Source organism: Engystomops pustulosus, chromosome 3 (assembly GCF_040894005.1).
Source record: "Engystomops pustulosus chromosome 3, aEngPut4.maternal, whole genome shotgun sequence".
In the NCBI taxonomy this organism is placed as follows: domain Eukaryota; kingdom Metazoa; phylum Chordata; class Amphibia; order Anura; family Leptodactylidae; genus Engystomops; species Engystomops pustulosus.
The window spans coordinates 202,079,968-202,094,814 of record NC_092413.1 but is presented as its reverse complement, the minus strand read 5'-3'; the positions used below and the strand labels follow the sequence as shown (position 1 = coordinate 202,094,814).

At 41.4% G+C, this 14,847-nt stretch overlaps 1 protein-coding gene across 3 annotated transcripts in view; it reads left to right on the top strand.

The window, feature by feature from the left end:
- The window catches only part of NBAS (NBAS subunit of NRZ tethering complex), a 415,971-nt gene that overhangs the window by 233,384 nt on the left and 167,740 nt on the right, over positions 1-14,847 (top strand). For all 3 annotated transcript variants that reach the window (XM_072143606.1, XM_072143607.1, XM_072143605.1), the window contains 2 exons: positions 11,201-11,277; positions 13,891-14,028. In XM_072143606.1, coding sequence (XP_071999707.1) covers positions 11,201-11,277; positions 13,891-14,028 — 215 coding nt within the window. The remainder of the gene's footprint in view (positions 1-11,200; positions 11,278-13,890; positions 14,029-14,847) is intronic.

Below are 14,847 nucleotides of genomic sequence, written 5' to 3'. Positions count from 1 at the left end.
CCGAGTGCAGCCAAGCATAGTGATGATCACATGACCTGCCCAGGCAGTGATGTGGACATGTGACCAATGGCCATCTTCTGTCCTGTGGCTCACAGGACTGATTAAAGGGCCAGTAGCATTTTAATTCTTCATTACAGTCTATGTCCACAACATTTTTTTGTTAAGGGGAGCAAAATTTTTAATAATTTTAAATAATTACATATTAGCTTACATTTTAATGACCCACTTGAATATGAATTATGCTTATTCCTGAAATATCTCTTTAATGTTAATGCTTTTGATTGTGTCGTGTCTCCAACACTGCCAAACTCCGGCACCGAACTCCGTCTTGTACTTCAGTTTTAGTCTTTGGCTCTTATACAGAGACATGTATTCTGGCTATTGGTCCGTTAAAATCACGGGCGTTTGTGGGATTTACCAGACCGAATCAAGACTGTTGTACTGTAATGTTGAGTTCATTTCAGTGATTCTAGGTTCAGTCCGGTATGAGTTTGTCGGACTAAATTCACTTACGGTCAACAGGCTTACGAGAGGCAGAACATGGTTTAGCTGCTTTTGTGAATTAATATAGCAGATGGTTATAGTAAACTTTGTAATACACTGCTTTAAAGGGTTTGGCCTCATAACCTCATATGTATAATAGGCTTACCCGCATTATACTTGATCTGTTACAGTTCAGGATAAACAGCGAGTCTTGTGACCGCCGGGCAGCAGGACTTGTAACTTCTTGTGTCGTCCTATGTTGTCTTCGGACTGTTGTCTGTAAACAGTTTAATCATTAGACACTTTATCAGGTTCCGTGATCAGTAGATATACAACAGAAAGCTAATTTATACAAACTGCTAAAATATGGAAGAAAGGCAGAGGAAGAAGGATTTCTTTAATAAAGTATATTAAAAGTTTACCATCTGAACTATTCATTTCCACAAATCTGTGAAAAGTTTAGTTGTGCTTTCAGAAAAAGGCAAAGCTCCCTAGAGTCTGGGCCCCATAGCAGACCAATGCATTGGGCCCCCCTTCTCCTCAAACATAAAAAATACAGATTTATACACATCACATACATGAATATAGTATACATAGCTATGGTTTATACACTTCATATGCATGCACTTACAGTATATACGTATCATGTAAATGCTCATACAGTATATATACACATGTCATGTACACTCGCAATATAGACACTTCATGTACACTCACATACAGTATAGACATGTCACATACACTCAGTATAGACACATCACGTACACTCACATACAGTATAGACATGTCACATACACTCAATATAGACATATCACATACACTCACATACAGTATAGACATGTCACATACACTCAATATAGACACATCACGTACACTCACATACAGTATAGACATGTCACATACACTAAATTTAGACACATCACGTACACTCATACAGTATAGACATGTCACATACACTCAATATAGACACATCACGTACACTCACATACAGTATAGACATGTCACATACACTAAATTTAGACACATCACGTACACTCATACAGTATAGACATGTCACATACACTCAATATAGACACATCACGTACACTCACATACAGTATAGACATGTCACATACACTCAATATAGACACATCACGTACACTCACATACAGTATAGACATGTCACATACACTCAATATAGACACATCACGTACACTCACATACAGTATAGACATGTCACATACACTCAATATAGACACATCACGTACACTCACATACAGTATAGACATGTCACATACACTCAGTATAGACACATCACGTACACTCACATACAGTATAGACATGTCACATACACTCAGTATAGACACATCACGTACACTCACATACAGTATAGACATGTCACATACACTCAGTATAGACGCATCACGTACACACATATACAGTATAGACATGTCACATACACTCAATATAGACGCATCACGTATACTCACATACAGTATAGACATGTCACATACACTCAATATAGACATGTCACATACACTCAATATAGACACGTCACGTACACTCAATATAGACATGTCACATACACTCAATATAGACACGTCACGTACACTCACATACAGTATAGACATGTCACATACACTCAATTTAGACACGTCACGTACACTCACATACAGTATAGACATGTCACATACACTCAGTATAGACACGTCACGTACACTCACATACAGTATAGACATGTCACATACACTCAGTATAGACGCATCACGTACACACATATACAGTATAGACATGTCACGTACATTCACATACATTTTACGCACTTACACTCCAGCAGTCTTCTCCTCTTTATTTCCTACTTTCATCATCTCATTACTGGTGTTGGGAGAAGGCCACAGACAAGAAAGCAGCTCACTATTCCCTACACACATGGTGGAATTAGACGACCTAAGAGTCTTAGTCCTGCTTTCCTGCCACCCCTCCCTCTCCAGTATTTCTTCTCTCAGACAGTGATGGCTTCGCTTGTAGTAAACTGTGGACTGTAGAAGAGGCGCAGCAAAATATCTATTCACTGCTAAACATGTTTTCTTTGCAATATGTAAGGTCAATGGCCGGGCCCCCTGACGCTCCAGGCCCCGTAACAGCTGCTATCCCTTTAGTTATGACCCATCTCTGCAAACTGCAAATATGGTGGCCCTTGCTATATAGTATTTCATAGGATTCATGGGCACATTAGTGGACTTATGCATTATAGATGAGGGTGACTCAGTGACTTGATGCTTTGGGTTTCTGCGTCATCTTATCCAAACATTGTCGGTTCCCTTAGCGATTCTCGGCAGTCCACCCCTTCCTCACGTAGCCGGCGCTAAATTACAAGCGTAGGAAGAATTTTACCCAAACAAAGCCATCATTCTCCTAAATGAGTTCCCTTTGTAAAGATGGCAGCGATCGCTCTGCGTCTATGTTCTGGTGGGAATAATACTTAAGACGTAATAACACATTAATGCCGTTTGCCTTTCTACTTGAAGCCATCAAAGCTTTTCTTTATTTTTTTTTAATCCGACTGAAGATATTTCTACCAGAGAGAAATTACGCCGCGCTCATAAATTGTAGAAATGAATAAATCAATTGAGCTGATTATATAATATAATAAAAAAAACCCTTTCATAGTCTTTGTACTTATTCATTAAACCAACGCACCGAAAATGTACTAATTGCGTATTTTAATGCAGTCAGCATCTCGTAAATGTGTTTTAGGGGTTCTCTTACTAAGTGGTGGTGTCTTTATAGTAAAATATCTTCTTAAAACAACATAAATCCTAAAATAAAAGCTGCTACCGAGAGAGAGAGAGTAAAATGGATGTATATGAGCAGTGCGGGATCGCACTTGTGCTGATTTATCGCTGCGTTTACAGCCGTCTTCTGGCTCCTCATTTATATGATCAGGCAGATGTTTGGGTTTTTTTTAAGTGACAAATACAGAATGAGAAGCCATCGGGGGTGTAGGCGAAAATGATGGCGATTTTCTACTGAGAGACATTTATTGGTGATAAATGAGGTGACCCCATGATTTTTTACTACAGGGGACTTCACTACAAGGATAACCATACAACTACGATGAGAGTTTAGTATGGAACGGAGGTTGAGCACGAGCTCTACTGCTTCTTATAATTCTATGGGAGTAACGGTATAGTGTTTGCATCTCTATAACTTACGGTTCTATCCCTACTTATGAGGGCGGTTTAATAAGTGCCCGTATTTGTCGACACAGGGCGTTCCTGAGGGAAGTTGGTGTTATCATCGTGTGCTGCCATCTATAAAACGACGGCAAAACAAATTGCGGACTGATTGATAGGCTAGTGTGGATTTGGCATCCATGTGAGTAAGACGTGTTTCGTGATTTTCACTACGATGGAAAAAGAGCAGTGCCGTTCGGTAACTCGCTTTTTGTTTTTTGGATGGGGAAAAATGCCAGGACATAAAAGCAAAGTTGGATCCTGTTTATGGGGACATTTCTGCCCTCTCCGTTTGATATCCCAAGATGAGTAGTACAGAATGACTGACTAGTTTTGGGTTACAAAAAAAACTTTTGAGATACTTTGGGTGGGGGGAGGTGCTGTTTATTGTATTGTTGGTCATCCAAAAGTCAAGTTTCCTGTTAAAGCGATAATGGCTTAAATGTGTACTGTGTAAACCTGAATAGCTTAACTAGTCCCAATCTAAATAAAGGAATTATTATTATAAAATTAATTTTTCTGCTGCATTCTGTCTTGCTAGTCAGAAAGACAGAAGCTGGGAGTGGACCTCTGTATAGAGGAAAAAGGGATATTGGAGAGCAAAAGAGCTGCTACTCTATAGCCACCCCATAAGGGAGAATTATATATCAGACGTGACTTCTGTTAAAGGGGGATGTTTAAGGGGTTGGCCATTTTACCTCATGTTTTTGTAATGTGTGTGTAAGTGTGGGGGATATTTGGTAATTTACCAATATACATCTAGTAATAGTTCTGCTCCGCTTTCTTGATATGTAAAGTGAAGCCTCCTGTCTTTTACCTCATCGGCCAGAGATTCTTGGCCATAAAATGGCCGCAGATGGAGGGTCATGTGATCTCTACCTGTCCATGAGCAATCGCCCTGCCAGGACCTTGATCTTAGGCCTCATTTACACGGCTGTAGGGGGACGTATATATGTCTGACGTATATAGGTCGGATATACATCCCCCATAGGTTGGCAATGGGTGCACGGCGGCACATGTGCAACACCGTACCGTTCCATAGACGGGAGAAAGATAGGACTTGTCCTATCTTTCCCTGGAATACGGCGCTGTGCCCCATGTTTCTCTATGGAGAGGGGCAGGGGTGAGCGTCCCTCATCTCCTCCTCCTCTCCCCGGCGCTGACGTGTGCCAACCGTGCTACGGTATGGCGGGCGCAGAATTTAGCCTTCTACAAAGATTGAGTTCAACTGTTCCAATTCTTTAGCGTTTATTAATGGAAGGTAAGTTAAGACAGTTAGAGCGACGACATTTATCATTTTTTTCTTGTTTTTTTTTATAGTAGCTTTTTTTTTTTTAATATACAGATATCCCTTGTAGTCTATGTCAGCTGAGGAATACCAGACATACATCAGTAGCCGGTATAGATGGAGATAAACGACCGTCAACCTCACTTTAAGTTAATCAGGTTGGAGTCGACCCGGGTGGAGAAATAACAGACTGACGCGTCTCATTTAATCAGGATCACAAATCTCCCCCGTGCATATCATATACTGAATGACACAGCACATCAGTTACATAGCAAGGGATTAAGTGCAGTCAGATAAAACCGGGGTGAGAACATAAATAACCCCTTCCCCACTGCCACCATTCATTATAAAATGCTGCACGCTATGTATTTATTCATAGACTCTGGATGCAGTTATATCAGTCTCTCCGGAGCCCAATTCATGATCCATGTCATATGTAATATATACCTGGCACTCCACTGATAACATGACGCCATCTGAGGAAGAGCTGCACAAATGGAACGGCTTATGGTGTCAATAGGAAAGAATTATGTTGCATATAACAATTTGTTTTTGGAATTACTTGGGATAGTCAAATCGATTGTGGGGGTCTACTCTAGTCAATAGAGCATTGAGTCCATACTGGTTGATCGTTGCACCGATTGGGGGTGGTTACCCACAAGGCACCAGTGTTTCCTTCTAAAAGTTGTCATCCATGTACCTGTGTACATGGAGAAGATGCATTTCCAACCATACCCTGCTGTGCCTAGACTGGCGAAGGATAGGACCAGGGAATTAGGCATTGCCAAAACACCAGGGGATTGATGTCATTAGGCTTCTTGAAAGTCATGCTTAATGTTAGGAGGACTGCCTTACAAGGTAGCTAAAAGAGGCAATGTTATCCTTATCCTGTGTGATTAAGTTTTCTACAATTTGTCATTTGCACACATCCCTGGGACCTCTTGATGGATTGAACACTGGGAACCCAAATAGTCGGAGACTAAGCAAATATATTGTTGATACCTGTTATGGCTATGCCTTGTATATGGAACAAACCTTTACATGACTTTTTGCATCGTGCTCCTCAGTTGTACAATTCTCTTTTTAGCTTTCCATGCATATGCCCATATCCTTGGCTTTATTGTACCTGTAACCTGATTTTGGTGTCATTTTAGAGATGAGAATCTCCTCTTAGAGAAACGGGTAGTTAAAGAAATAACCAAGATCTTTATCCGCTCCATGCATTCCCAGCTATTTGTTTACTTCCCTGTTTTTCTGGTACAATCTGGAAGATGTTAAGCTGCTTGGCAACATACTGATGGTGGATTATTTGGTCAATTTCTGCTGACAGGTTCCCCTTGAGCTTTGCTACATCTGTAACTGACTAATATTGACAGTCTGAATTCTGGGAACTTAACTGCTAAAAAGTTGGGTCTGCAACTTCATGTTTTGGTTCCTCACTTTGGTTCTGTTCTTTGTATAGACCCTGCCAGGAGGTTATTGTCTACACAGACTGACAAAGGGAACACTTTGTTTCTAGTACTAGAATCTCTCCCATCAGAAACTTATTATATATATTACAATTTAAAGATTATTTTATAACACCAATTCATAATTATAAGTAGGACCTACTGTTTCCCAGCACCAGGTAAATATATTTAAGCTGGAATCGCCCTTTAAACAACCTGCAGAACAGAGTCCTAAAAATACGGAATTTAGAACATTTCTAAATCTCTTTTTTAAGTACAGCTGCCAAGCACGGAAATGAAACCGTTCCATATCCCGGACCCCTGGAGGGTGGTGGTTTTACTGTAGCTGTGATGGTGCCAGCTGACATGAGTTGTCTTGTAGCAGAGCCGCAGTGCATTATGGGCCCCTGCGCGTCCATCTCGGCAAACTCAATCTTGAAAGATTAAAAAATCTGGACAGTAGAATAATTTGTTCTGGATAGAGGCGGAGAATAAAGCGGATCATTTAGTGCAGATCGTGTTTACCTACTCCATTGAGCTTTATGACATTGACCACCATTTAATTGTATTTGTTGCAATAAACGTAATGGTAAGTGGCGAGCGGTCAGACGCCGTAGCGCCGCCGTCACTGCCAGTAAAGAATGGGAGGCTGTTAGCCACGCATTGGCGTCTTCTCCCCTCCCCAAGACCAGATGTACAATTTATTCCTTTTCGACTTTTATGGAAAGTGTAATTATTGTTTAAATGTTTTGACGCTGTTGTTGGCATTTTGAGGAGGAATGCCAGCGTCCTTAAAAATTAATACCCTGAAATATGTTTTATTTATGACGGGTCTACTCAGCCCCGCCGACTATGAAAAGGCTAATGATTATTGTACGTGTCCTCGCTGCTTACAATATCACACAGTCCGCAAGCTGTTGGTTCTTTGTTTATAGGGACAGGTGCACATCGGATTTTTAGTGACTGTAGATTCTATACTATACTGTAGAGATGTACTTTATAGTAAACTATTAAAGAAAATCTACCATTTGTTTTTGTGCGTTGTGAAGCAAACATACTGATGCAGAAACATATCTTGTTTAATTCCTGATCCGAGTCGTTTTGCTCAAAAAACAATTATAAAATTCAGAACCTTTGGAAAGCTGGGTGCAGGCTGGCTGTTGTACGTAAACACATTAAACGCGGAGCTTGCTGAACTTTCCAGACAGGACTAATCAAGCTGAGCTGGATGACTCATACACAGCAACTGGGGGATGGTGCAACAATTGATTACTTCTGCCTGTCAGGGACAACATAGTGAATACATCAGTCTCTGAAGCAGTGCATAATAAGGGTAAGAGGAGAAGCTCCGGAGCAGACACAGGAGCGAAAGAGCCTCATTATCATAATTTTATAATGTTTTTTTTATGCAAAACCACTTAAGGAATGCATGAAATCAAATGGTAGATTTCCTTTAAGAATACTAAGGAAATCTACTGAAATCCATGATTCCACTACAAAATAGAATAGGGTTGCACAATGCATCGAAATGTGGGTACCTTTTAGTTTTTTTGTTTTCATCTCCCTTTTATTATTTTTTAAAAATCAAACAAATAACCCGCCTTTTTTTTCGTTTTTATCCATTTATTATAATAAAAAATGAAACATTTTCTAAAATCCCCTAATTTTTGATGTTACGTCGTTCATACCACCACGATCTATAAAGATAATCCATTATTTAACCCGCTTGCTGTGCTCTGTAAAAAAAAAACCAAGGAACATTACAGATACAGAAAAAATATCTATCAACTAGCCCCATCGGTGAAAAATTAAAAAAAAAGTTACGACTTTAGGCAGATTACGATGCAAAAACAAACTATTTAATTTTGGATTCAGTCACCGCTTCTTTTCACTAGAAGTATTGCATCGGTATTTCCAGGTATCGTATAGCACTCAAAATACTGGTATCGGTGCAACCCTAATTGAGAATTTTGGTGCTGGAAACTCAGCAACATGTATTCTTATAGCCTAGTCTTAGAACGGGGGGGGGGGATAAAAACCACAACCCTTTGCATTAATTTTTAGGGGTTTCCCAGCATTTTGACTGCTGGGGCCCCATCCTGATTGGCAGAAGGAGGACCACAATTCCCCCTTAGGTGCCCCTTGACCAGCTTATTGTGTGAGCTTTATCGGAAGTCCAATTACAACCACTGGATCATAGGGCATGTTTTACCCGTTGCTTTTTGGAATTTTTTGGGGGGAATTTTTTTTCACAAATTTCAATTTGAATCTATATAGTTATTTCTTTGTCTCTATCTTGTTAACAGTCACTTAGAATGCATTTGACACATTTGAACAGATTTCTTATCTGCGATGTGTGAATAAACCCCCCCCCCCCGAGCTGAGTGTCTGAATAAAGTGAGATAATTCCACGCAAATTGATAAAAAAAAACCTCTTCCCGTCACCCAGGAGTCTCTCCGGGCTTAGCCTATTGTACACGAAAATAATAGGAAGTTAATAAAACAACGATTATTAATCTACCAACAACATTTTTTGTTGGCAATTTTTTGTTATGTCAGAACTGCAAAGCAATTAAAGCAATTTATCTGCGGTGGAAGCCGTTTTTGTAATGTCACCTTCAGATCTCAGCTGCTTGTATGATAACAATAGGCGTATTAATGACTGACGAGCGGGATGTGTGAGAGATAGCACAGCCAGGAGCAGATTACTCTGCGATATTAATCATCAACGCTTAATTCCACACAAGGAAAACTCTCCGGAGCCGAAGCCACTTGATGCTGTTTCTTCTACTGCTCCTTAATAACCTTTGTGATTATTGTAAACCAAGATCTAGATGTATCGAATTTAGGATATATGTCATATTTCTTTAAAGAAAGTTGGACTTGGGTCTATGCAACCAGTGGTTTGGAACTGACTAAGTTGTACTACGTCTTAATAGTCTCATTGTTCTTCAGCCTCATCTCGTACAAGGGGTTATGGATCTTGTAGGAAACCGCACCGGTGGAAGTGGTAGCATAGTTTGGAATAAGTCTAAGGTCAACAAGATGGGAAGTTGAGAGTGTAGTAAGAGACAAAGCCAAGGTTCATATATAGAGAATAACCAATTTTAAAGGTGCTTGTTAAAGGAAATCTACTAGCAGGATCAAGAATGGTAAACCCAGCACACTGACATACTGGTGTGTGCCCCCTCTGGCAGGATTTTTTTAAATATGCAAATTAGCCTGAGGGGCTCCAGGCGCCATAGATGTTTATGTATCCGGCTCATTTGCATATTTTTTACCGTTTTTTTTTTTTCATGTAAACAAAGGCATAAGAAACTAAAAAAAAAAAGCAGATCCTGCTAGAGGGGGCGCATGCCAAACATCTCGGATGGAGTTTTATCTCATGTTAAAACAAAGGACCAGGCATGTAGCCCAAGGCCAATGTTAAATAAGCAAGTTTTGTACAACAAATCTGCTCTACATTTTCCCCTAAATTTACTTAATCGGAACTAGAACTATAGAATATAACCAACATTCTGAGTTCAATTCAGTATTTCTAGGTTTAGTGGAGTAGTGCGAGGGTGAGACAAGCTCCTGCACAGTTTATCATGTGCCTGTAACTCTACAGCATAGAGGGGCTCTCGTAACGCCCCCCCATAGCACTTCTGACTCATTAGCATAATTTGAAAGGCGTACTGTTAACAGTATCAGGACACACTGGGGCAGATTTACTTACCCGGTCCATTCGCGATCCAGCAGCGCGTTCTCTGTGGAGGATTCGTGTCTTCCGGCGATTCACTAAGGTAGTGCGCCCGATGTCCACCAGGTAGTGCGCTGAAGTCCGTCGGAGTTCACTGGAGTTCACCAAGCTATCTTGGGTGCAGGTAAGCGCGTGTCAAGCGACACTTTTTTTTTTTAAATGCGGCGGTTTTTCCGAATCCGTCAGGTTTTCTTACGGCCACGCCCCCCAATTTCCGTCGCGTGCATGCCGGCGCCGATGCGCCACAATCCGATCGTTTGCGCCAAAAACCCAAGGCAATTCATGGAAAATCGGCGCAAAGTGGTAAAATTCGGGTAACCTGACGGAGAAACGCGATTCGGGCCCTTAGTAAATGACCCCCACTGTGTTATTTCTCTTTGATGTATGATTGATTTGATACTCAAGCTGTCCTTCTGCCTGATACTGATTGAACATTGCCCAAGGTTGTACAGACTTTGCCCTAAAATAAAATAAATAAATAAATACATTTCTCCAAATTTAATGAGAATCAATAGAGAAACCGTTCTGAATAAATCGGCTGGTGGCTTCTTCTATGACAAGTTCCAGTCTAGCATAAACGTCCATTAGGTTTTTGTCAGCCTCGTGTGCGCTTGTCATTTCTATTAGAGGAAATGGGAACATTTAAAGATTATTCGCTCATTTGATTGAATCCTGCCGACCCAGCACTTTTCCTTCCAGAAACAGTCCTCGACTTTTCTTCCAGGAGCTGATTTTATTTTATGACCCGCTGATTATTCCCGCTGAATTGTGTGCCGGATGTGTTCCCACAATCTGCCGCAGCATCTGTTTTCTCCTGTTTAGCTGCAGTGTGAAAATATTTTGCCTAACAATTACCGTTAAGGCAGGATTACAGCCTGATCCGGGCCATGATCTGCGCCGTGAATCATACCAACTAGCGTTTCATTTAAATTACGCAAATCGTTATTCCGCAGGCCGTAACCGTATCCTAACGCCGCATGTACCCATCATCTCTCTACAATGTCTCTGTCTTCTTATCTTCCAGTTCTGATGCAGCTGGCCAGCGACTCCTTGCCGAACGATATCACCTTGTCCGTGGCGTATCTCCTCGCTCTACCCCAGGTATGGCCTCATCTCTTCATTATTTTTTATTACTGTATTTTTCGGACTATAAGGCGCACAAAAAATCCTTTGATTTTCTCAGAAATCAAAGGTGCGCCTTATAGTCCAGTACTCCTTATATATGAACCGTACTTACAGACAACAGCTGCCTTGAACTTGTGCACAGGTCTGCCACCTGCTGGTCATTCATCCTTATAATCAGATGCGCCTTATAATCCGGTGCGCCTTATATATGAACGTACTTACAGACAACAGCTGCCTTGAACTGTGCACAGGTCTGCCACCTGCTGGTCATTCATCCTTATAATCCGGTGCACCTTATGTATGAACCTAGATGTTTTAGCAGGAATTTATTGATGGCGCGCCTTATAGTCTGAAAAATACGGTAATACAGTAAAAAGAATAGTATAGTTATAGCATAAAAGGGAATGTAAAGGTTGGTATTTCACACGTGTCAACTACTGGGTCACCATCTTGTTTCACTTGTTTCTGCACAAAATAATGGCCAAGTTGACGATGAGGAATTTTTTCCCAACTGAAAACACATGCCAATATCTTAAGGATATTACTGTAGTGCATCATTGTGCTATTCATGAGAAAATCTGTGTCCTGAATGCAGAGAAATCTTCATTTTTATTTAGAGATGTTTTGGTGCACCATAGGTGTGGTCATGATGTTGAGCGATCCCTTTTTGGCCCAGTTTTAGTGCCTAGCTCCTCCTACTCTTCCTTGTTTGACCGTGCTCTGCTAAATTAGGGCTTCCACAAAAACAGGTTTTTAAATATGCAAATTAAGTGCAAGTGCTACCGGGGGCGTTTCCATAGCCAGGGGCTAATGCTATAATACACCCCATGGGCATCTACAATACTGAATTTAATGGCACAGGCCCTCGCAGTGCCTCCTGTCACGCCGCTGGCTTCATTGTATATCACTGAATCACTCGGGGAGATTTATCATCAAGTTAAAGGTAAAACTCTTTTGGAAACCAATCAGAACTCCGCTTTCATTTTATAAACAGCAGTGACATGGGCAACTAGAGCAGTTCTGCTCTAAGAGATTTCTGATAAATCTTCCCCCGCCGAGTATCTCTAAAGCCATCAGCGTGACTATTTTTAGGTGTCATAGCAGGTGACTGCGCCCCTGATGCTGCCCCTCATCATTCTGCAGGTAGTGCTACCTGAAACAATAGACTCAATTTGCTTCACGGATGGTGAACTCATGTCACAGGGGCTATGGTAATGCCCCCGGTAGCACCTGGTTTTGAAAGCAATGGAAGCCATACTCCGCCAACTTCCTGCTGCCCTAAGGGATCTTCCAGAAAAGATACTTTGTGGTTTCCACATTGTAGATTTCCTTTAAAGGGAATGCATTGAAATGACCTATTGTTAAAGGGGTTTTCCTAGACAAACCAATTGACAATCTTTCCATACAATTGGTTTTTAATATCACATCTGACACCCAGCACGCCCAACAGTTTGGCGCACTACTAAGTGCCCACTTCATTTCTTAGGCCTATATTCAGCCAACTACTATATATTGTACGTTGCTGTGGCCGGTAAGAAGTGAAAATGATGCAGCAATTTCCCCAACTATTCTTATCCGGAGAATTTTCTTTTGATCCCCCTCTACCAAAACAACAACAACCACAACGACAGTCGCCCCGAAAATTTCATAAGAGTTCGGCTACACTGTGATGAAAACCATGTTGTTTGAACACCGTTCCACAGGACTACTAGGTGGTCATCTCCGTAGACTGTACGTAAATTGAACCTCCTTGGGTCCTTACGACTGCAGTCATTCTAAGCTACTAGATCCATGATCCCCTCTATTGGCGCTCACTCAACCTTCCCTCACCAGCCCACTGGAGCAACCAAGTAGCGGAGCGCCCTCTGTAGGTTACACAAAAAATGGTCCCACTAGGTCCATCTCTTACACTCTCAGATCGATCATTTCCTTACAACCTCCTCTCTTCTGTATCTTCCAGATCCTCTGAAGGACCCTCATATTAGACAGGTCCAGGCAGTCCTAGTTACTATTTTGTCATGCTTGTTAGCATCCTCTCGTTTATGCTCATGCTATTATTCCAGAACGAGTAACTTGATGTGTTCCGGAATTCTCGTGTAACCAGTTTTGTTATTTTTTACATCCTGAAGGATATGTATCTATACGCTCTTTTGTATGATCTCATTTTCTTTCAGCATGTTTGGTGCTTTTGTCATCTGTTATTATTAAAAAAAAAAGCTTTTTTTTTTTTTTTTTTTTTATAAACATAGCCGGTATGTAAATGGTAGAAGATACCAGTTCAGAGTGACTTCCTCCGCTCCCCCTGCTCGGGCCCGGTGCCCCCTCAGACTTGTCCCTACGCGGCTCTCAGTTTGCCGCTTTGCCCCTTTACATCCATAATAAATCACGTCTCTTAGTGAAATTGATAAGCAGCATAATTACTTAAAGATTATGTTAAAAAACAGGCCTTAATTACCCGATCTGCAGTCTCTTGTAAACCATTACAGCGGGCGCTGCAGCCTCCCCGCCAGCGGAGGCTCTAAATCAGAGGCTCATGTGGATTATTTAGCCAAGTCAATTCCATCTCACTCATTTTTTTTTTTTTTGTAGGTGCTAGATGCCAACAAATGCTTTGAAAAGCAATCGCATTCAGCTCTGTCTCTCCAGCTGGCGGCTTATTACTACAGCCTGCAGATCTATGCCCATTTGGCACCATGCTTCAAGGACAAGTGCCATCCTCTCTACAGGGTAAGTTCTCATAGCTGTCTGTTCCCGCTCTGCTCCGCCGTGCAGGTGATCTGCTAGAAGAGCTTAGAACATAAGTTATATCTAATTAAAAAGCTTATTCTCATCACGTCACTGAATATCTGGGTAGAGTTCTCCAAATCCAATTCTAGCAATGAAATGTCAGGCGGTTTGTCATTCTTCCGCTCCACTGGTTATTTTTAGATCTTGCACATTTTCTGTGCAGAATAAAACTTTACCAAAAGTTACCAGGAGATCTACCATTAATATCAAGCATGTATAAACTAGGGACACTTGCTCTTATATCCAGCCAGCGGGCCTGTGGTAATCTTCATTTGTCACCCATGACCTCCTTCTTTCCAAAATCAACTTTTATAATTATGCTATTGAGCCACAACGGCGGTTGGGGGCTTTACCAGAGCCCCTCCATGCTGTAGCTTTACAGGCTGTTGCACTGTGCACAAGCAGGTGTCCCCCTTCTCCCACTGTGTAAAATCACACCAGGCAGAGGGAAGTTGGAAGGCCAGTAGGTGCATGGTAGAGACAGTGTAACAGCTTGTGAAGCTGAGAGGAGGCTAGTCTAAGCAGTACACAGCGCTATACGGCCCATCGCTTCAGCCACATGTCTGCATCCTTATTTTTCTGTACCTAAATGCACTTCTAAAGCTTATGGAATTTTACAAGTTCCAATGAGTGCCGCATTTTGGTTTACTACTCCTCGGTCACAGCCTGTGAAGCCACAGCATGGATGTGCTATAGTAACGCCCCCAGCGTGTGTTCGGCTCTTTAGCATAATCTTAAATACCAGTTCCGGCACTGGTT